Genomic DNA, 22,463 nt, shown 5'->3' on the forward strand with positions numbered 1-22,463 from the left:
AGGGATGCTCTGCCCGTGAAGTGGCTGGGGGAGAGCCCTGCCGCGGTGTGAGTTGTGCATCAGCTGGGTGGGGGCACGCCGTGCCTGGCTGCGGAGGGGGTTTTGAAGGGGCCTGGAAAGGAAAAGCCTCTCCTGCCCCCACCGCTGCCAGCCCTGGGGCTTTCGGAGGGATGCGAAGGAAGGTCTGAATTAGGGGGAGCGTGGAGCACCGTAAATGGCACCTTGGGCTCAGCCGTGGGCTTGGGGTGTTGCCCGAGGCACCCTGAGCTGGGTCTGAGGGCAGGGTGCTGCCCGCGCCACCGTGCCGAGCTGTGTCCATCCGGGCGAGGCGGCGGTGGGGATGGCGGAGATCTCCCGTCCTTGCCGAGGCTGGGATGCTGCAGTTGTCATGGCAACGCGGGAGGCCTGACAAGCCGCAGCCCGTAACCCAACCCGGGGGGTGGGGGGCGTGTGTGTGCAGGGCTGGGTGTGCTCCCCATCACCTCCCCTGGGCCCCGGCACCTCACCATACCCCAAAATCGTGGTGGAAAAGCTGACAAACCCACCCATTTTTCAGCAGAGACGCCCTGGTGAAAAACACAGGGTTTTCCACAGGAAGAGACACCTTTAGGTGAAAAAACGTGTCCAAACCCGTTGCAGGGAGCCCGCAGCCAAGTGGGAGATGCCAACAGCCTCCTGCCTTCCTCTGCCCTGTGCCAAAATCCTCTGGCGGCTGAGGCAGGGGTGAAGGCTGTTGGCACCCCGCAGAATTTGGCCCTAGGGGTCCTGGGGGTCTTTCCACCGAGCATGGACCTGCCTGGGAGATGGGCTGCGGAGGGATGGGATGGAAGCACAGCCAGCTCTGCTCCCCCTCTGCCTGAAGGTGGCTGGATCTGCCGCGCAAGGTCACCTCTTCCTTCTGCCGCCACCCGTGGCCCTGCTCAACCATCCCACGTGGCACGGGGCTGGATTTTTCCCCACCTCAGGACAGCTTTTGCTCCGGCAGCTTGTCCCCGCAGGGGCCCTCAGCATCCACCAGGCTTTGACTGACGTCTGTCCATCGCCTCCCCGGCAGCTGGAGACACAGACAGTAGAGGGGCCCTGCGGAAAGGACAGGCAGGGGATGAGTCCGAGCTGCATCCCCTCCGTAGGCAGCTCTGCAGCCACCAGAAGGGCCATCGGGACGCCTGTTGGAGCGGGGCCAGAGGAGGCCCCGGAGATGCTGGGAGGGCTGGAGCCCCTCTGCTGTGGGGACAGGCTGAGAGAGCTGGGGGGGTTCAGCCTGGAGAAGAGAAGGCTCCGGGGAGACCTTGGAGCCCCTTCCAGTCCCTAAAGGGGCTCCAGGAAAGCTGGGGAGGGACTCTGGAGCAGGGAGGGGAGCCATGGGATGCAGGGGAATGGCTTCAAACTGAAAGAGGGGAGATTGAGATTAGGAATTTGGAAGAGATTTTTCATTCTGAGGGTGGTGAGCCCCTGTCCCAGGTTGCCCAGAGAAGCTGTGGCTGCCCCATCCCTGGAGGTGTTCAAGGGCAGGTTGGACGGGGCTTGGAGCAACCTGGTGTGGTGGGAGGTGTCCCTGCCCAGGGCAGGGGGTGGCACTGGGTGGGCTTTAAGGTCCCTTCCAACCTGAACCATTCTGTGATTCTCTGCCGTCACAGACCCCGTTCTCGGCAGCATCCCTGAGCAGTGGCTCGTGCTCTCCCTCGGGTGCCTCATTTTGCGCGGTGGCCTCGAGCTCGTCCCGTTCCGTGGGGCGCCGGTAGCACACGACTCACATTTCCTCCCAACGCCCACCTCAGCGCAGTGCCGCCGCTATTTTTGGAAACTCTTGAAAGCGGATCAGCCCTAAGAAGCACATTTAATGAACGCTCTCACTCTCGCATCCCCCTGACGTCTCCCAGCTGTGGCCGGGGAAGCCGCCGGCAGCCCACCCCCTGCGCTCCTGTCCTGGATCGGATCGGGATGCACAGGGATGCTGGTGGCGGGCCTCATCCCGCAGCCGCCTCCTGAATCATCGGGGAGCTGAAGCAGCATCTGGGTGGCAAAATATTTCCTTTTAAAGGGTTTGTTTGGGGTTGAGATTTATTTTTTGGCGATGCCAGCTCGGCATCGATCATTTGCGCTCCAAATGAGTGGATCATTCACCGTTATTTTTACTCTCAACCTCCAGGATTTCAGCTGGGGCTGCAGCGGCTCGCTCGGCATCTCTAAGCAAAAAATGGGCAAATCCCAGCTCCAGGAATTGAAGCTTTGATGAAATTACAAGCTTTGAGTATCACGGGCAGGACCTCCTGGCCTTCCCGGCTGGGGAATCACCTGTTTTTACGGGATGCCAGTGGATCTGGACCTTCCGCCCCCATCCCGCATCCAGCACCGATAGAAAATCTACGAGTGATTTTCTTTCGGAGTGGTGCCCGCGCTGCTCATCCATCGCTCGGGAGCTGCCCGAGGTCGGCGGCCGCTTTCCCGGCCGAGCCCGGGAGCAAACCCCGAGGGGAGGCCGTGGCTTTGCCGAGCCGCCGCTTTTGCCATGGTTTTTTGGGGTCTGAAGGTTTCACCTGGAGACAAGCAGCTTCCCGCCCCCTGCCCTCCCCCACCACTGCCACCATCCTCCTCCCGGCACGGATGGGCTCTCAGCATCCTCGACCTTGCTGGGATAAAATTAGCCATTTCACTTTGAATTAAAGACAGTTCGGCTGAAAGCAACCCGAGCGGTTCGTTTCAAAGACGTCAAATGGCAGCGGTTCCTTTTTTTGTCCGCGATCGGGGAGGGGAGGGTCCTTCCAGCCAGCGCCTGGTGACAATGACATTGATTTCCTAGACCTTTTGGCGTGGCCAAATCTGTATTTTTAGCCGGGGAAAAGGAGAAAAAAAAAAAAAAAAAATCAATCACGTGTCAAAGAACCGCTTTGCCTGCCCTGATGGGAAGAGACAGGAGATGATGCTGAAGTCGGGGGGTGAACCGCCTGCCGCCCCCCTCCCCTGGAGACCCACCGGATCTTACCGGGGTCCATCCCAGGCGCTGGCCCCCCCACCCCCCACCCCGCCCATGCCACCCCACACAGCCCCCCGCCTCCAGGCTGGGGTCCCTGAGCCCCCTCCCCACATCAGGGAGCAGCGGGACCCCCCAAGGGATCCCATCCCCTCGGCACCCCCTGCAGACATTTATCTTCCGGGGCGGGCGCTGCCTTCATCCCCCCCCCCCCCCGCCGCCCTCCTCCTCCTCCTCACTCTCCCCCGCCCTGTTCTCATTTCCCCAAGAAGACTTTAATGAAATCTGCCCTTAATTAAATCCACATTCATTTGCATAATTACCAGGAAATTGAAATTAGCCTGCGGACGTGGCTGGAATACATTTGGCGTCGAGCAGCCCTGCCTGCGCGGAGGGGGCTGCACCGAGGGTCGTCATGCCCCCCCCCCCCACCTCCCCGGCACCCATGGGTGCTGCCACCCTGTCCCACGCCCCCCCCCCCCCCCCCCCCTTCCCTCCCACCCTGGGGTGGCCACGACGGTGGGCTTTGGGGGGGGGGGACGGACAACAGGGTCACATTGAGGGGACAGTGCCCCCCCTGCCCACCTGCCCGCAGCTGCACCAGCACCACGTTTGTTTTATTTATTAAAAAAAAAAATAAAAAAAAAGTCTTCACCGCCATTAAGAATTTTTTTGTTGCTTTTATAACTATGTATTTTGTCATTTTTTATGTTTTTTTTTTTTTTTTTTTACTCGTGTGGTTTTTTTGTGGTGGTTTTTTTTTTGTTTGTTTGTTTGTTTTTGTTTTTTTTAATCCTTTTTCGACAGTGACAAACTGAGGTAACGTCTGTGACACTACAGCCTCTCCTACGGGAAGAAGGTCCGGAACCCGACAGCCGAGGGAACTGGAAATTAAAAACCCGACAACCTACCGACACAGCGACCTCGACGGGAACAGAAATCACACCCGGGCACCCCCCCACCCCGCACCCCCCCCCCCTCCGCAGCGGGACAGACCACCCGGGAAAGGTACAACCGGGCCCTCCCCGGGAAGGGAGGAGGGGGGCGGCGGGGATCCCTTATCTACATTATTGCACGAAAGATCGAGGACATGGAGGGACCTAAGGCAAAAAGGAGAAAAAACCGGCGCCTAGCGTCTCTACATCGGGGCAATGCTACTTCTAAAACCGGCCCTCGGCCCCGGCACCGCGGGCGGGGGCGGGGGGGGGGGGGGGGTGGGTGGTGTGCCGTGGGGACGGGGTCGGGGGGCAGCGGCGGTGGCGGGGGGGGTCCGGCCGGGCACCCGCCTGCTGTGTAAACTGCTGCTGCTGCTGCTGAATAGCGTTATAGCCCTTTGTGCGGGAATTGGGGGGGGGGGGCAGAGGGATTTGAGGAGGGGGGATGTCGCCACGGCACCCACCCCGTGGGAGGGAAGCCCGAACCGTGCCAGGGCTTGGGTGCTGCCACCTTGGGGTGCCCCCCCAGCCCCTCCCCACTGCCCTGGGTGCCCGAAACCAGGAGGGTTTGACACCCCCAATAACGGCCTCGTCACAAAGGGGCCACCAGTGGCTCCTGCCACCCCCCCCCGCCCCGCCTCGCTGCAGCCAGCCCCGGGGCGGGGGGGATTTACCCCGCTGCCTCCTCCCCGCCGGCCCCAGGGGAGGGGAACCGGGCTTCGGGGAAGGGGTGACAGCAAAGAGGGCGATGGGGACAGCGCAGGGAGCCCTGGGGACCTTCAGGAGGCCACCGCACGCCCCCTCCCCTGCTCCCCAGGTCCTGCCCTGGAGATGTGCCACCGTTTCCAGTCCCTGGGTACAAAAAAGTCTGCAGAGGGGACAAGGGGACACCACCACAGCAGAGCCAGCCTGGCCCCCAGCATCCCACCCGCCGGACAGCCAGCACCACAGCCACCACCGGAGCCCGGAGCGCAGCTCCCGGCTGGGAGGGGACAGGTCCCTCCGGCCGGGGGTCTGGGGCCAGCGTGCGGCCACCCAGCGGGGCAAGGCAAGGGGACACAGGGGCTGCCAGCGGCTGGGACGCACGACGACACACAGACAGGGACACTTGCTACATCAATGGCTGCCAGCACCTCCCACGGCAGGGAGGCAGCCGGGGAGGCCAGGGGTCCCGGGTTGCCAGCGACCCCCAGGTTCCCCCATCACCAACCCAGCGCCCACCTCCCCATCCCCTCCCGCCCCCCACCAGCGGGGCAGGGACGGGTGGAAGGGGGCAAATCGCCACCCACCCAAACCTCCCCAAAGGCCTCCTCCACCGTGCGGGGTCATCGGCCTTCTCGCGCCCCGGCCGGGGGGCAAGCACGGGGTCGGGGGGAGCCGATGGGCACTGGCTGCCCCGGACCCCTCCCACCCCTCGGGGGTGACCCCCACCCACGCAGAGCCCCTCCCGGCTCTTCCTCCTCGTATGGGGAGCCCCCTCCCCATGCCAACATGGGGGGAGCCTCGGAGGGGGCGCCAATGTCCTCCCCGGCGCCGAGCGGTGCCCTCACCCCGGCAGGGGGGGGCGGTTCAGCATCCTCGGCGCTACGGAGCGCAACCAGTTTTGTCCTTTTCCTCTTTGCTTTTGTTTTCTTTTTCTTTTTTTTTTTTTTTTTTTTTTTTTTGCTTTGGGAGACCCGGAGCCTGGTCCCGGCTCGTGCCATCACCACGAGCAACACGCTCCCCAGCCCCATCCTTGTCCCCGGGGAGGGGGGACAGGACGGGCGGCCACCGCATGCCGCCCCGGCGCCATCAGACGCAGATCTCTATTGCTGTGGCCAGGACCATCTGCCCTTTGCCTTTATCCTGCCGTCCGTCTGTCCTGCTGGCCGTCCCCGGGGGGGCCGCGCTCGGCTCGGGGCCGCGGGGGCTGCTCCCTTCGGTCAGGACGGTCCTCTTGAGCGGGGCCGGGGTGCAGGAGCCGGCCGCCTCGTGACGATGGGGACCGGCCGGGAGCTTGTCCCCGGCGTGCTTGCGGGAGCGGTAGGAGGGTCGGCGCCGCACCTCGGCCATCAGGTCGCATTTGATGAAGTAGAAAACCTCCTTGACGGGACAGCGTTTCTCCGGGTCGAGGGCCAGCAGGCGCTGGAACATGCGCAGGGCACTGTCCGTGAAGCGCCGCCACTGCGAGGGCAGCCCCCCTAGCCGCCCCTTCTGCCACCGCACAAACTCCTCGAAGAAGGCGTCGGAAGCCGCCGCTGCCTCCCAGGGGAAGTTACCGGTGAGGACGCAGAAGATGAGCACCCCGAAAGCCCAGACGTCGATGCTGGTGTCCACGGCGAAACCCTCTGCCCGGCCGGCTTGGCAGACCTCGGGCGCCGTGTAGGGGATGGTGCCGCTGATGCGCTTGACCCGGCAGCCCACCTTGCGGGTCATGCCGAAGTCGGCCAGTTTGACGCGGCGGCAGTCGCGGTCAAAGAGCAGGACGTTCTCCGGTTTGATGTCCCGGTGCACCAGGCTCTTGCTGTGCATGTAGTCGAGGGCCAGGCCCAGCTGCTGCACGCAGCGCTTCACCAGCTCCTCGGGGAGCCCCACCTGCGGGCGCGGGGACACGGCGTCAGCCACCCGCCACTGAACCCCATGGTGATCCCACCCAGCTCGGGGACCGTCACATCGCTATGTCATTACACATGTGACGCGGTCATGGCTGCTTTTATCTGGGGTGCTCTCTGCAGTCGGGAGACAGGTGGTGGGTCCAGGCTACCCTAGGGGTGGGTGATGGGTCTCAGGACCTCCAGGAGATGGTTGATGGGTCTCAGGCCACCCAAGGGATAGTTGATGGGTCCCAGGCTGCCCTAGGGATGGATGATGGGCCTCAGACCATCCTAGGGACAGGTGATGGGTCTCAGGCCACCCTAGGGATGCATGATGAGTCCCATACCACTCTAGGGACAGGTGATGGGTCTTAGGCCACTCCAGGGGATGGGTGATGGGTCTCAGGCCACCCCCGGAGATGGACGAGGGGTCCCAGGCCACCCCAAGGGATGGTTGATGGGTCCCAGGCCACCCCAAGGGATGGTTGATGGGTCCCAGGCCACCCTAGGGATGGTTGATGGGCCTCAGACCATCCTAGGGATGGGTGATGGGTCTCAGACCATCCTAGGGACAGGTGATGGATCTCAGGCCACCCCAAGGGATGGTTGATGGGTCCCAGGCCACCCTAGGGATGGTTGATGGGCCTCAGACCATCCTAGGGATGGGTGATGGGTCTCAGACCATCCTAGGGACAGGTGATGGATCTCAGGCCACCCTAGGGATGGTTGATGGGCCTCAGACCATCCTAGGGATGGGTGATGGGTCTCAGACCATCCTAGGGACAGGTGATGGATCTCAGGCCACCCTAGGGACGCATGATGAGTCCCATACCACTCTAGGGACAGGTGATGGGTCTCAGGCCACCCCAGGGATGGCTGATGGGTCCCAGACTTGCTTCTAGGTGCTTGCGGTTGGGGCTGACCTGGTTCCTGAGCATGACGCCCCCTCCCACATGGCCACCGAAGCACAGCGGCAGCTTTGCTCAGCACCCTGGGGATTCTGAGCCCCCACCACCCCCACACCCCAAAAAGGCTTCCACAGGAGCGTCGGGAGGGTCCCACCTGTGGCGGGATGATGTCGAAGAGGTCCCCGCCGGGGGCATACTCCTGAGCAAAGACGTAGCAGTCCTCAGTCTCGAAGACCACGTCGAAGACCTTGATGATGAAGGGGCTGGAGGAGAGCGTGTTGGTGATGCTGAACTCCCGCAGGAAGTTCTTCAGCTTCGTCTTGCTCTTGTTGACGAACTTCAGGGCCATCTTGGTGCCTGTGGTGGGCAGGAGATGGGGGTGAGCCCAGGGCACGGTTGGGACATGCTGGGCACCCTGCTCCCAGCGTGGCCGCGTCCCCCACGCGCCTCCCGTTCCCCTCACCTGTGCTTTTGTGGGACACCAGGTCCACCTTGCCGTAGGTGCCCTTGCCGAGCTCGCGGATGAGGTCGTAGTGCTTGCTGATGTCGGTGCCCGAGAGGGTGCGGATGGCCAGGGACTGCATGTCCTCCGTGATGAGGGGCACCCCGCAGCAGGCCAGCTTGCGCGACGGCTCTTGCTCAATCGAACCCGCGCTCATGGCTGCGCTGCAAGGCAGAGGTGGGTCACCAATTTTGGTGGGTGCTGCAAAGCCCCCGCGCCCCGTCCCCTCCCATCCTGTCCCGTCCCCGGGGCTGGCAGACACGGCGCCTTGCGAAGGGGCAGGGGGACGCTCGGAGCGGTGCCAAGCAGCACCCGCTGGGTGCCAGCCCTCTGTCCCCAGGGGCCACCAACCCAACGGCTCTGCAGAGGATGCTCCAGCCACGGGGGGCAGGGCCAGGGGGTGCTCTGGCCCCCGTGACTCTGACTCAGGGGGGGGATGCCGGGGGGCAAAGCGAGGGCTCGGGGCACGGCAGAGCCAGGAGGGCAGGGACGTGGCAACACACATGCATTTCCTTGGCCCTGCTGTGTTCACAGCCACCACGCAGGATGGGAGCTGAGGCCCTTTCGGGCTCCCCAGTGGGGACACCGGGAGCCAGCCGTGTCCCCTCCACCCTTTGCAGAGCACCGGAGCCCCTTCCCGAGCCAGCGATGCTCCGGAGCCAGGCCAGGGCCATGTCGCAGACACTGAGCGGGACACGATGGCTCTGCAGCACCTCACGCCGCCATAAGCCTCTGACCATCCATCGGCACCGACTCTTGCCTTCCCCAACCAGGACGCCCGGAACACGGACAACACCACCGACATTCCAGCAAACCAGGAGCGGTTCCTCCTCGCCCCGGCCATCCCCGCGAGGAGAACCGAGCTCGGACTCACCCACCACGGCAAACAAAACCATCCCGGGGTGTCCTCTGATGCCTTCGGGGCGCCGCGTCGCCCTCCGTCACCCCCCGCCAAGAGCACGAACGCAGCGCCCCGCGCAAGCCGCCCCTCCGGCTGCTTTTTATTTTGGAGCAGATATTGCCAAAAAATCACGGGGCAGCAGCCGAGCGGGCGTTGGTTTATATTTAGGTTTTTGAACGCGGCGTCTCACCGAGGGGGGGAAATAAATAAATAAATAAATAAAATTAATAAATGAATCCAGCTTGATCCGGGACCGACGGCACCCGGGGGTCCCATTGGTGCCGGGATGGAGTTGCGAGTGGCCAGGGATTGCGGCGTGGGCTCTCAGCGGCTGCGGACGTGGGCTCACCGCCCGCCAAACACCCATTCGGGTGTTTGGCGGACGGCAAGCTCACATCCGCATAAGATTGAGTCCGTGGGAGGGAGCCAGGACGATGCCCACAGGCTGAACCCCGTGCCACGGCCACACAGCGGGTGCGAGAGCCACCCCCAAGCGGTGCCAGACCTCCCCCCCTCCTCCCCCTTCAAAGCACCCACGAACCACCCCGGGGGTCAGGATCCTGCCCGATGCACGAGGTTCCTCCCAGCCTTTTCTCAACGTGGCTGAGCCTCATCTCCAACCTCTCCCTTCCTTTCTTTCCACCGGCCCCTCATCCCAAAGCAGAGCTCAGCTTCTTCATTTATTATATATATATATTTTTTTTTTTTTTCTTCTCCTGGGAAGTTGGGCAAAAAATAGAAAAGGAACTTCAACATCATGATGTTCCAAAAATGTAACGGCTTTGACTCATAAGATCTCCAAAGCGGCTCATCTCCATAGTGTTTTATTGGCCTCCTGGAAGAGGAGCACCGTTTCAGCGGCGGGGTGCTGGAGGTGGAGGTGGATCCGCGCGGCAGCTCGATGGAGGCATGACTAAAAACAGCTCCCAGCATCCTGCAAGAAGAATTCTGTCTACACTTGAGTTTACAATCACGCTCGTCAATGTCTCTTAATTAACCGGTGTTGAAACGCAATTATTCAAGTCGGCAAAGTCGGAGTTTGGGGAAAAAAAACAACCTGCCGGTGGGTTGGGAGAGAGGAGGTGAGGGACTGACGGCGGCTGAAAAGCGCTCTCCGAGTCAAGGGCTGTTTGGTTTTTTCCCCTCGGCTAAACCTGTTGGGTTTGCCCGGCAGCTCCTTGCCGACCGGCAACCCAGGAACACCCATGGGAAAGGGGTGTCCCACCACCCCAGGTCCCTGCCCGCCGCCTGCCCGCCTTGTGCAGCCGCCCCAGGGCTGTGGCTGCTGCTTTTGGGGTGGTTTATGGAGCCCGAGCGGGGGCAAACCGGCTGCGGTGTGGCTCCTGCCGCCAGTGACCCTGCCGGGATCCCGCCTGGCATGGCCAGGGATGAGGTCCCTCATCCTTGGCTGCCTCCCATGCCCACACCAGTCACTCCGACGCACCCGCCCGTGCAGCCGCGTGCCGCATCGTGCCAAACCGGAGCAGAAACGGGGCCTTTTCCCGGCACAGCGGCTCCTCTCTCGCCTCCCCGGCACGGCTCCCAAGCACCGGGGCGGAGGAGCCCAAACCCAGGGAAGCCCAAACCGCCTTCCCAGCGCACGGACCCCCCCCACCCCGGTTGTTTCGGGTGTTCCTGGCGCTTTGAAAAGCAGGGAGGAGCGATGCGCATCCCGGCTGAGTCCTGGCGAAGGCCCCCGCAGCACGACACCCCGGGCAGCCGAGATGCTGCCAAGCGGCAGCGGGACCCCGCCGCTCACCGCAGGCGCTTCATGCCGTCATCTCTGCGTCCTGAACCGTTTCTCCTACTATTCAGACTAAAATTGTTCTGTGTTTAAGCTTCAGAACCATTTATCTCATTGAGCGAGGAGGATAATCCACCCACCTCTTCCTCGCTCCCTGGCAGGTATTTATAGGCAGCCACTCGTCTCCCGTCGGCAACGGCCGCTCCTCTCCCCAAACCTCCCCGGCTCCATCCCCAACACCGTGGAGCGGCTCCCGGGAGGATGGAATCCTGTATCCGGAGCCCGGCATTCCACCGGGTACCGGGGCCGGCACCGCCAACCCACTCCCAGCCCAATGCTGCTCCCGGCAAAGGGATGCTCTCCCCGGCTCCGCATCCCGCTCTGCTGCACGCCCGGCCCTGGGCGCACGGGCTCTGCCAATAAGTAATTGCAAACTCATTAAGAGCTCGTTGAGAGGAGCAGAGGCCGCCCAGGAGAGCTGCCCTGGGCACCCGGCAGAGGAGGCTGCTGGAGCAGCAGCTGCTTGGAAATCAAGAGGGAAAAGGGGGGGAAACCCCCCCTCTGGATGCATCAGGAAACAAGCGGGATGTTGAGCGGGGCCAAAGGAAAAGGGTTTGGGGCTGAGCCCAACGTGGGGGTCTCTGTGGCCAGGCGGCATGGTGAGAGACCAGGTCCTGCACCGTGGGCTGCTCTGGGGCAAGGAATTGGGAAAACGAAGGGAAAAACCACGTGGGGCAGGGTTAGGGTCTCTGCAAGACCCGGATTTATCTTTAGAGAGGGGGAAAATGAGAAATGCCTGGCAGCGGGGCGGGTGCAGGCATGTGCTGCTCTGTCCCTGCGGGTGCCCCAGCCACACCACCTATATTTTGCAGAACGTTCATTTCCCCCATCCCCATCCCCTCCCGCCCCTGTGACGCTCCCTACGATGGCAGCGTGCTCATTAATTATGGAGTAATTGGCATTGGTCGTTAGCGGGTAACACTGACTCCCCCCCAGCCCGGCAGGCTGGAGGCCAGGGCACCCGTCGGGAGGGTCTCGCTCCCTCCGCACCCCGGACGGCTCCCAAACCTCCCTTATTTTCTCCAAACCACCCGCTGAGCCAGCAAAGCCATTTCCAAGCGAGCTCTTGGCCATCCCCGTGTCCGGTCCCCCACCTCCCGCACCACCCCGGCGCTGCCCCGGTGCCACCGTGGCGAGGGGACAGGCGGTGCCTCGGCCGTGCCCTGCGCCCAGCCGCTGCCTCCCACTCCATTTCCAGTCTGCGCCGCCTCCATTGCTGCCTGACCCCGTTCTGGGGACATCCTCTCATCTCCTCCTCGGCGCCACCGGGACCCGCACGAGGCGTTATTAGCTGTACTTCCCGGGGGCAGCGGCACCCAGGGAGGGCTGGCAAAGGCACCTTGGCCAAACGAGGACGATGTCTCCGCGGGTGCAGGGGGAGGACGGGCATCTTGCCGGGGGTCAGGGCTATAGGTACCCGCTGCATCCTCCAGCCGACCCGGCCGCTGCATCCCATCCCACCCCAGAGCAGTGGAACACGGGCAGGGAGAGGGTCCCTTCACCCACGGGCCACCCCAGGGCCATCCAAAGCCACTCCAGACAAGCCGACCATGTCCGGGAGGTGGCTGGTCACGCACGGCACAGGGACACAGGCCGGCGGCTGCAAGTGGGCAGCATTTCGGGCACAGCCCCTCTGCCAGCATCCCGCCACCTCCCGTGGAGGGGATGGATGGAGCACATCCCCACGTCCTCTCACCGGCTCCGTGGCGGTGGGAAACCCTCACGTGCCGCTTACGCCACGAGCCTGAACCAGCAACAAACCTCCGCCGAAGCAGCAGCAACCGTGACTTCCCAGTGCCCCCAGTTGGGGACACTCCACTCCACGTGAGGGCACTGAATTCCCACTTATCCAGAGTTTCCCATACCGGCTCCTTGCCCGCACCAGAGCAGACTGACCAGCACCAGGATGGGCTTCGGCAAAGCCAACAAACACCCAGAACCGCGTGGTGTCCCAGTCGGTGGGTGCCGCTCTCCCGGCGGGGACGTCTCGGGATCAGGCCCCGTCACACCCATCTGTAGCATCCCCTGTAGCGGGAACCATCTCCCATCCCGGCCACGAGCCCACAACAACCTTCTTCAGCCTTTGGTCCCAGGATTCAGGTTTCACAGCCAGCCTCCGCAGGAAAAATTTGGGAAGAGCAGATGAAGCAGTGCCCGGGCTCTCTCCTGCGGCAGCACTCGCTGTCCTCCCGAGGGACGAGCGGCCGCCGCTCCCCGGGGAGTCACCGCTCTCCCCTCCTGCCGCCGTCCTCCATGCCCTCCGCACTGCTCTCCCGCAGCTGCCGGCAGGATTTTCCCTGCCCTCGGATGCACCGCGCCGTCTCCGTCCATCGGCCCCCGAGGGCAGGACCTTGGCCGCCTTTCAGTGCTTCTGCCTCCCGGGAATTTTTCCCCTGAGGAGCGGGATGGCTTCGTTAGGACCTCGGCTACTCCAGCCTCCAGCTCCTCCCGCCTTCGCCGCGCCTCGCCTCGCCGCCGGCACCGGGGATTTATGATTACTTCATTGTTTGATTGGTTTCATCAGCCTGTCATCATCTCCCTCCCAAAACTCTTCCACCAGCGCCGGCAGCATCGCACGTTTGGGATCTGCAAAGACAAACGCCCCGAACTGCACCTGCCCGGGGGGGACAGGGCCACCCTCGGCCCCTCTGGCTCTTGGGGACATTGGGGCACGTCACCCCGCTGTGAAAACCGGCCCCGTCTCTGCTCCAAGGGGCTTCATGGCCTTTAGACGCCGTGGGGGCTGCTGTATCCCCGCATCCTGGGCATCACATCCCGGGCAGGCGACACCCCGACGCCAGACCCAGCGCAGAGGGGTGTTCAGAGCCAACATCCCCGTGTGCCCCCCCCGCCCCCCAGCCCCGTGCCACTCGGCTGTCCCCGAGCTGCGGCAGGACTCCCGGCTGGCGTCGCCCGCCTGCGGGGACCGGGAGGAAAGTGGGTCACGCTCCCCTTCCCCAGCCGCAGCCGGCGGGAGGCTGGTGCGGGCTGGAGGCCGGTTCCCGCACCGGCAGCGGGGGGAATCGGGGGGTGACGAGGGGAGATGCCGTGGGGAGATGGCCTGAGCTGCCCCCGGGGCCGCCCCCCCCCGCTCCCCTTCCCCCGCCGCTCTCCATCTCAGCGCATCCTTACGGAGCCCCCCCCCTCCCCCCCAAAAAAATATATTCCCTGGGATCCCTTTTCTCCCCGCTCTGCCACCAACTCCTTCCAAGTGGGACACACGCCTCACCCCTCCCCGGCCCCGACTTTGTGTCCCCCGCCCCCCGCCGCCGCAGGGCCGGGGCGCAGGTGGCGGCGGCCGGAGGAGGGGACCCGCCACCGGGACCCCGCGCTCCTTCCCCGGGATGGGGGGGGCCGGCCGGCCGGCCGAGCCCCCCGGGGGCAGCACCCGCGTCGCCCGGTGACCACCACCACCCCCCCCCCCTCCCCGGTTCTGCGGGGAGCGGCGGGAGGCGCCCCCCCATCCCATTCATGCCGCGATGGTAATTCGGGTGATGGTCGCACCGGGGGACCCGCGTCCCCCCCGCCCGCTCCGCGCCGTGCGGGCAGACAAAGGGCGGCCCCGCCACAAAGGCGGCGGCCGGTACCGGAGCGGGCGGTGCCCCCCCCACCCCGCGCCCCCCTCCCCACCACCACCACCACCGCCGCCTTACCGGAGGGGGGAGCCTCCACCGCCCCCCGTCCTCGGCGGGAGAGGAGCCGCCGCCGCCGCCACCGCTCGCCCCCCGCCCGGGGCCGCTCGCCACCCGCACCGCCGGGCTCATGCCGCGGCCCCGCCGCCGCCGCCGCCGCCACCGCCACCGGAGGAGCGGAGCGGAGCGCGGCCCCCCCTCACCGCCGCCCCGCCCCGCCCCGCGCTCCGCCCGCCACCGGCGCCGCCCCGCAGCCCCCGGGGACGCGCAGGGGAAACGGGGCGCGGTGGAGGGGGGGGCTCCGCCGCCGTTATCACCGGGCGCTGGGGGGGATGCGGGGCATCCTCCATCCTTCCCACCCCACCCCGGCGCAGGCAGGGGCGCGGGAGGGTTTGCGCCGGAGGAGCCGCCTTCCTCCTCCTCCTCCTCCTCCTGCCCCACCGCCCGGGGGAGCCACCCATGGGGAGGAGGGACAGGCACCGGCACCCGGGCAGGATCGGGCCCCTCAGCCCTTCGAAGGACTCCGGTAGCCCGAGTCTGGAAAACCCTGGGCTGCATCCCCAGCAGCGGGGGCAGCAGGGCGAGGGGGGGGATTCTGCCCCTCTGCTCCGCTCTGGGGAGACCCCCCTGCAGTGCTGCCTCCAGCTCTGGGGCACCAACAGCAGAAGGACACGGAGCTGTTGGAGCGGGGCCAGAGGAGGCCCCGGAGATGCTGGGAGGGCTGGAGCCCCTCTGCTGTGAGGACAGGCTGAGAGAGCTGGGGGGGTTCAGCCTGGAGAAGAGAAGGCTCCGGGGAGACCTTGGAGCCCCTTCCAGTCCCTAAAGGGGCTCCAGGAAAGCTGGGGAGGGACTCTGGATCAGGGAGGCCAGCCAGGGGACGAGGGGGAAGGGTTTTACACTGCAAGAGGGGAGATTTAGATGAGATCTGAGGAAGAAATTCTTGGCTGTGAGGGTGGTGAGCCCCTGTCCCAGGTTGCCCAGAGAAGCTGTGGCTGCCCCATCCCTGGAGGTGTTCAAGGGCAGGTTGGAGGGGGCTTGGAGCAACCTGGTGTGGTGGGAGGTGTCCCTGCCCAGGGCAGGGGGTAGCCTCGTGGGTGGTCTTCAAGGTCCCTTCCAAACCAAACCACTCTGTGATTCTATGATCTGGGCTTCACCACCATCAGCACCCTGCATCAGAAATGTCCTTCCACAGGACCCCATCCCGCTGTTTCCAGGTTCCCCGGCTCCTCCTCTCCCAGAGCCTTCCAAGACTTTGTATTTCTTCTCCTTCAGCGCGGGTGATGCCCACCCTGGGCTGCGGGCAGTGCCTGGCTGGACCCTCCGAATTCCCACTCCTAAACACGTGCAGGACACGCGGCTTACCCCCACGCACCCAGGAATGGCGGGACCATTCGGAGAGAGCCAGGGAAAGCCGGCTGAGGCAGATGCGCCACCCGGGCTTCCCTTCAGCTGCGTTAACATTTGGCAACCTGTTCAGCAAGTGATGCCAGCGCCGGGCATCAGGAGCTCCCGGGCACCTCCAGCCCGGGGGACAGTGGCAGCTCACCCAGAGGAGGGCGAGGGGTCGGCACCACGATCCTCCTTGGAGCATCCCAGGGCAGATCCCGTCTTTATGGATTTCTTCCTGCGCTCACCAGGGCTGAGCAGGGACATTTTGTCACAAGGTCATGGTTTGCTTTGGGGCTTCCTTGGCTCTTTGCTGGGCCCCGGGTCACTTTGAGGCCACTTTGAGCCAACCCACAGCCGTGGGGCTGCCCCACACTCCAAGGGGTAATGGCAAGTTGTATCAGACACAACCAGGGACCAGAGCTGCCACTGTCCCCCGAGCCCCCCGCCACCGGGGAGGGCAGAGGAGCCATCGCCACTGACTCACCGGCGGCTCTAATCCGCTTCCAGTTTAGCAGAGCAATTAGTCTTTTTATGAATGACTTTAATGCAAGAGGCTGAATCACATTCTGACACTTTTCTTTAATTCAGTGACAGGCGCTGCTGTGACATTGCCACCCTTCTCCCATCCGGCAGCCACCCGGGACACGGCCGGTGTCCGGCCCGGGCAGTGGGAGAGGCGGCTGTGGCTCATGGACGCTCATCGGTCCCCTCAATCCCTGCTCTGCTCACCGGTCCCTGCCACAGCTCCCGGCACCCGTGGCTCGGATGCTCCGAGTATGGACTATCCCCACCGAGAGGAGAAATGCTGTCCCCTGTGTCACCGGAGCTGGTGACCCAGCAGGCCGGGGCAGCTGGATGGCGCTGGATGGGTGCTCGGACCAGCCGAGTTGGGGCTGGGAAAGGGCTGGCACAGGGCAGGAGAGCATCTTAGGGGGACGGTGGCGCCGGTGAGGGAGATGGGACAGAGCTGGGGTGCTCCAGGTGCTGCCACACAGGCAGGACACGGGCTGGTAAAAGCCACCACAGCCTTCCTCGCACGCCCCGCTCCATCGCCCGGTGGGGACGGAGAGGGTCCAGCCTCGTCCCTTCCCACGGCACCCTCACAAGGCCCCCGTGTCCCCTGCCTGCCCTTGCCATGCCGTCCGTCCCCTGGCTTGCGGCTCCCCGGCTCTCGCAGCTTCTCGCTCGCTGTGTTCCGAGCTCTGCCTCTCCACTCTCCTTCCCCTCGCCCTATTTATAGCTCGGGGCTGTTTCTAGGTCAGGAGCCAGGCGCCGGGGACCGGGGACCGTGGGGGGCTGCGGGGACAGTGTCACAGGCCCCGCAGGCGGCTCGGCTCCCGGTGTCACCACCCCGGTGCTGGAGGATGGGGCTGTGCCGTGCCCCGGGTACATGGAGGCTGAGCCATCGGGCTGCGGCAGGGCTCCGTGGGGCTCAGCAGAGCTCCGTGGGGCTCAGAAGCTCTCCATGGGGCTCAGCAAGGCTCCATGGGGCTCAGCAGGGCTCTGTGGGGCTCTTTGGGGTTCTGTGGGGCTCTGTGGGGCTCGGAAGATCTCTATGGGGCTCAGCAAGGCTCCATGGGTTCCATGGGGCTCTGTGGGCCTCCATGGAGCTCAGCAGAGCTCCATGGGTCTCCATGGGGCTCAGCAGGTTGCCATGGGGCTCAGCAAAGCTCCGTGGGTCTCTGTGGGGCTCAGCGGGGCTCTGTGGGGCTCAGCAAGGCTCTGTGGGACTCAATGGGGCTCCGTAGGGCTCAGCAGGCTCCATGGGGGTTCAGCAGGGCTCCGTGGGGCTCCATGGGGCAGACCAGCACATCGCCAGCACGTGGGTCAGGCAGAGATTGAACACCAGTAGCACCAGTCGGGGTTTGCATCGAGCTCTGGGTCTTCAAAGCACTTAGAGAATATTAATAACTAATTAAGATCAGGGAGATTAAAGGAGCCGGATCAAACACGGTTATCACCTAGTTCCATCCCAAGGGACCAGGAATGCCCCCAGGATTTCTGCTCGGAAAGGAAATATCCCAGCTGGTGCCACGGGGGGTGTGCCAGGACAGGGCGGGCAGCAGGGAAATGACCTGAAAAGCCCCAAATATTTCTCAGCAAGCCCAAATCCCTCCAAATTCAGCGAGAAGGTCGCTCGTCGTCCCTTCGCTGTGTCTCGGTTGTCCCCTCGCCCTGTCAGAGTGGGGGCCAAGGGGCCGCACAGCACGTGGGTGAGGGGGTGCCAGGGCCACCCGCAGCCTGTCACACTCTGGTGACATGAGCTAAAACCTGCCGTAAGATGCTGGCAGGGATGCTGGGAAGGAGCAGGCGGGGAGGGAAGGAGGGAGGGCGACGCTAGAGTGAAGCACGCCGGGAGCTGCAGCGCTGGCGGCTTCTCCCAACTGCTTTTGGATGTCTCCCCCCCGCCCTCCCACAGTAGCATCCACCGAACCCCGAAATCTCCTGCCCTGTCCCTGCGGTGAGGCCACCTCGCCACTCGGTGCGGGCACTGGTGTGACCTTGGCTGCCCGCTGTCCCCCTCCCTGTGCCGCTCGCCTGGCATCCCTCCGTATCACCACCCGGGGTGCAGGACCCATGTTGGGGGGGGGCTGGGTGCCCCCCTCGGTCCCTGGGGACAGCGCCCAGGCAGGGGGATTTCCGTGGGAAAGGGGGATGGCGGGAGCTGGGTCCCGCAGTGCTGGGGTGGGGGGTTGAGTGCCCCCCGCCTCGGTGGTCCCCCCCGATGGCGTGCTGCCATCCCCTGCTGCGGCTGCCGGGGTGAGATTCCCAGCAGCTGCTCTCAAGGTCAGGGAGGAGACGCAGCCCGTGGTGCCGTGGGGACATGCCGAGCTGCTGCCAGCAGCCCTTGGGCTGCCTCCCCTCCCGCAGCCCCCCAGCTCCCATCCCGTGCTCCTGGGGGGGCAGAGGATGGACCCAAGCCAGCTGTGTGGGGGGACACAGTCTCCTGCATGCTTCCCGCACCCTCCCCGGCCCAGGCTGGGTCAGCACCGTCTGCCTGAGGACCACTTGCAGGGCGCTCTGACACGGTGTTGACTCTGGAGCATAATGATGACTGTTAAGCCACTGGCTTGAAAGGAAACGGAAGGGTTTTCTTTTGAACGGGTTTCTTTTGAACAGAAGCAGAAGGGGGGGTTCTTCCTGGGGGAGGTGGGATTTGGGGGTGTAGCGGGGTCACGGCACTATCCCCCTCCCACCCCCTGTCTGAAGCTACAGATGCCAACTGGATCGCTGCCTGGGGCCGCGGCGCAGCTGTACCCACAGATCCCGCTCCCAGCATTTCCCACCCCCTCACCAAACGGGGCCAAAGCCACAAGCGGGACTGAACTGGGAGCACGGGGAGAGCCCCCGGGGCCCGCCCTGGCCCCCCGGCACCGTCCGGCACCCGCCCGCCCGCCGGCCGCCTCCACTCGCAGCCCGTTCTCCTGGCACCATCTAGCGAGGCTGCGGGGACAGGCACGCTGCCACCCACCCGCGTGCGTGGGCCCACGCGCTCTCTCCGGCTCGGGGGGACAGGGACATGCGGTGGGACGGTGGCAGAGCGGGGAGCACCCGCTGGGTCCCCCTTGCCGCCACCCCCCACCCGCCCCAGCCCCGGGGGAGCCCACCCCGGTAGCTGCTGTGCCGGCGGTGACAGGCGATGACAGTCCCGGCCCCACGGGCTGGCGGCAGGCCCAGGGAAAAGCTGTTAGGGACAGGCTGGTGACAACCTGGGCGGGGGGGCGTTGGGGGACAGGGAGCCCTCCCAGCACAGCCGGGCAGGACAGGGAGAGGTCTCCGGGGACAAGCCACAAGTGTCCGCCCTGCACTGTGCCCCCATGGGGAGGGGTAGTCCCTGCGGCCACCATGCAGGACCTCAGGCCACCACACTGTCACTCTGGGTGCTCCCCTCCCTGGCTGAGAACGCCAAACTCGTGCCACCTGTGGCCCAGCGCAGGCTGGGTGCGGCCGGTCGGCTCCGACCCCGGGTCGGGCTGTAAGATGGGAGCCCCGGGGATGCTCTGCGCCCCTCTCCAGCAGCATCCACACCCAGACCCCTGTCCCACCCCCGGTCCCCTTGTCCCCCCCGCCTCCTGGCACCTTCCCAGCCAGCGCCGAGCTCGTGGGACACGATTCACGGGAATTGAGGCGCCAAAAAGACGTGATTTACACCAAAACAAATCCTACAGCTTCTTGCACAGTGGGGAGGAAGGACAGGCTGCCTGGACTGGTACGCGCCCACAGCCAGCCAATAGCCCTGCCTGGCCACCAGCCCGGCACCCGGCCCTCGCCGTGGGCAGCCGGTGCTCGTGGGGGGGTCCCAGCCACGGTGGGGTGGGAGCTTTGCCCCGGCGCCAGCGGCTCGGGACGGGAGCCGGCAGTGGCTGGGTGCCAGGGAGGAGCAGTTGGGCACACCATGTGCTGGCGTTCACACCTCGCATCCCTGCCGGCTGCCTGGCTAATTCCGGCACCACCACATCCGCCTTGGCTGCCGCTCAGCAGCGCGGATGGCAGAGGAGCTTTCGGGGAGGAGGGGGAGGCGAACGCCGTTGCCGTTGCCGAGATGGCCAGGCCTTGGGGACCTTCATGGCCCCCCTCGGGGACCCCCTAGCCACCCCGTCCCCCTGACCCCCAAGTCCCTGAGAGCAGAATCGGGCTGGGGACCGCGTCCAGGGGAGCAGGTGGGATGGCTCCGGGATGCCTTGGGTTCACACACTGCTGCCAACAGCCCCGCTCCCATGGGCACACCATGCTCAGCACGGCACAGGACGCCCACCCCGTGCCCTGGAGAGCTGCTGCTGGGGAAGGACATGCCAGATGCGCACACGTGCTGTGCACGCAGCCTCTCCCCGGCATGGCACGGCACGGCACGGCATGGCATGGCACGGCAGGGCACAGCGCCCGGCCATGGTCTCCTCTGGCCAGGGGGATGCGCCTGCTCCAAGGGAAACTTCGGCACAGCCAAGGCAGCTCTCAACACCAGGCATCATCCCCCAGCCCGGCTCGGCGCCGTGCTCCCATGCCTGTCACGGGCTCATGGCACGTCCCCTCATCGGCGCATGGCCCAGCTGGGCACGGTGGCACTGACCTGTGCAGGTGCAGGGGCTGCAGCTCCTCTTTCTGGAAACAGACGAAGCAAAAGGAATCCATCGCTCGGCTCCGGTGGCCACCGTGCCCGGGCGAGGGGGACCGCAGGCCAGGCAGCACTGGAGGCGTGTTGGCATCTTCCTCCCCCTCACCAGTGCTGCTGGTGGCAGGAGGCTCACGCTTGCCTGCCCGGGGCCATGGTGTCGGGGAGCCCTTCAGATGGCCGGGCTGAGCGCTGGGGCTGGCTGCTCACCGCACATGGAGGCAGCACAGGGCTGTGCCGTGTCCCGCGTCGCCCTCGCTCCAGGGCCGGTGATGCCCAATGCCACCCCGGCACCCATCGCGCAGCACGGCCAGAGGCAGCACCGGTCCTCAGGGGGTGAGAGTGGGGACTTGGGGTGGCATCGCCCAGGCCGAGGGGTCTGGCAGGGCAGAAGGAGGTCCCGGCCAAGCCCCGCGATGCTTCAGAGGCCGGGGAAAGTTGCTGCCCCTCTCCGGCACCCAGCACCCATGTGGCACTGGAGGGTGGTGGGCAGAGAGGACGGGAGCACTCCGGGGGGAAAAGTGTCCCCTGCACGGGGGCTTGCAGCAGGTGGGGTCCGGTGGGGTTTGGTGGGGTCCTGCAGGATCTGGCAGGGTTTGGCAGGGTCCAGTAGGGTCTGGCAGGGTCCGGTAGGGTCCGGTAGGGTCTGGCAGGGTCCGGCAGGGTCTGGCAGGGTCCAGCAGGCAGGTAGCTGGGCCGGTAGCCCTGCACGCTCGCAGCCCCGCACGCTCGCAGAGGAAAGTTGTGTGGTCGGCGAGCTGCAGCTCCGCGGGGCTTGTCTCACCGGCAGAGCAGCCGCTCGCTCTGACAGCTAAACCAGCGTGCGAGTATTAATAGCTCCAGATTCATGCGGTGAGGCTGGGAAGTTAACTCCTTGGCTGCCGCTGCTGGCCCTGCCCAGGCTCCAGCCGCCCCTTCCTGGCTCCGGGCTGCTGCCACAGGGCTCGCCAGCACCGCAGCTGAGACCTGGCAAACTCAACCCATCTTCTGAGCGTCACTGAGAGACCCGTGCTCTGTCTCCTCCTCCTTCCCTGGGCTCTGCCTTGTCCAGTCCTTGGCACGGGGGACACGGCACAAGCAGGGAGGGGATTTGTCTTGGCCTGGGTGCCCGTGGGTGCCCTGAGCCGCAATGGTGATGGAGAAGGTGACCTGGGAGCCATTCCCAGGGGGCTGCTTGCCGCGCTCGTCCAGGCACAGTGGGACATGGCAGGGCACAGCATGCCAGTCCCTGCTGGGCACAGCAGGAGCACCATGGTGCTCCATGAGGGGTGTCCCTGCCCCGTAAGTGGTGTCCCTGCCCCATGAGTGGCATCTTTGCCCTATAAAGGGTGGCGCTGTGCCACCAGCGCAAGCCAGAGCAACCATGCCAGCAATGCCGGCTACTCCCGGGGAACAATACAGGCCACCTCGGGGACAGCGTGCTGGGTCGGGAGCCCCATTATCCATGTGGCCACATGCCCTCATGGAGCAGCTCTGGAGTCTCATCGTTCTCCATCTGTTGGGACCAGCTCAGGGAGCAGAGCTGACCCCCCCCAGGCCCCAAAGACCAAGGGCTGTGCCAGTCCCTTGCCCCAGCCCGTGTTGGATGCCCTGGGGCAGAAGCAGAGGACACAGAGAGGCTTCCCCAGCCTGGCCACGGGCTTCATCATCTCTCACTGTGAATTATTCAGTGTGTGGCTCTGCTTGCAGTGCATCTGCTCCCGCCACGCCCCCTCTAATGGCAAGAATCGATGGCTTT

The 22,463-nt window shown here is 65.0% G+C and overlaps 1 protein-coding gene across 6 annotated transcripts; it reads right to left on the reverse strand.

Annotated features, from left to right (window-relative positions):
* Positions 1 to 5,523: 5,523 nt before the first annotated feature.
* On the reverse strand, positions 5,524 to 21,702 carry SBK1 (SH3 domain binding kinase 1). 6 transcript variants are annotated; one of them, XM_074597881.1, is made up of 5 exons: positions 14,248 to 14,380; positions 12,356 to 13,180; positions 7,851 to 8,053; positions 7,542 to 7,744; positions 5,524 to 6,480 (listed from the first exon to the last, which is right to left on the reverse strand). In XM_074597881.1, the coding sequence occupies exons 3-5, from the start codon at positions 8,044 to 8,046 to the stop codon at positions 5,698 to 5,700; spliced, it is 1,182 nt and encodes a 393-aa protein (XP_074453982.1). In that variant the 5' UTR covers positions 8,047 to 8,053; positions 12,356 to 13,180; positions 14,248 to 14,380; the 3' UTR covers positions 5,524 to 5,697. The 6 variants fall into 6 exon arrangements, with proteins under 6 accessions (XP_074453982.1, XP_074453985.1, XP_074453981.1 ...); XM_074597884.1 differs by having other exon boundaries at positions 12,356 to 12,987; positions 14,248 to 14,350; XM_074597880.1 differs by lacking the exons at positions 12,356 to 13,180; positions 14,248 to 14,380 and adding an exon at positions 20,684 to 21,702.
* Positions 21,703 to 22,463: the final 761 nt, after the last annotated feature.

Source organism: Larus michahellis, chromosome 8 (genome assembly GCF_964199755.1).
Source record: "Larus michahellis chromosome 8, bLarMic1.1, whole genome shotgun sequence".
Classification (NCBI taxonomy): Eukaryota; Metazoa; Chordata; class Aves; order Charadriiformes; family Laridae; genus Larus; species Larus michahellis.

Coding starts and splice junctions, on each gene's coding strand:
- SBK1 (XM_074597879.1), bottom strand. CDS start 20,819: ATGCCAACACGCCTCCAGTGCTGCCTGGCCTGCGGTCCCCCTCGCCCG. Junction 8,049..20,683: donor CAGCCCCTGCACCTGCACAG/GTCAGTGCCACC, acceptor CTTGCAGCGCAG/CCATGAGCGCGGGTTCGATT. Junction 7,745..7,850: donor GGTGTCCCACAAAAGCACAG/GTGAGGGGAACG, acceptor TGCCCACCACAG/GCACCAAGATGGCCCTGAAG.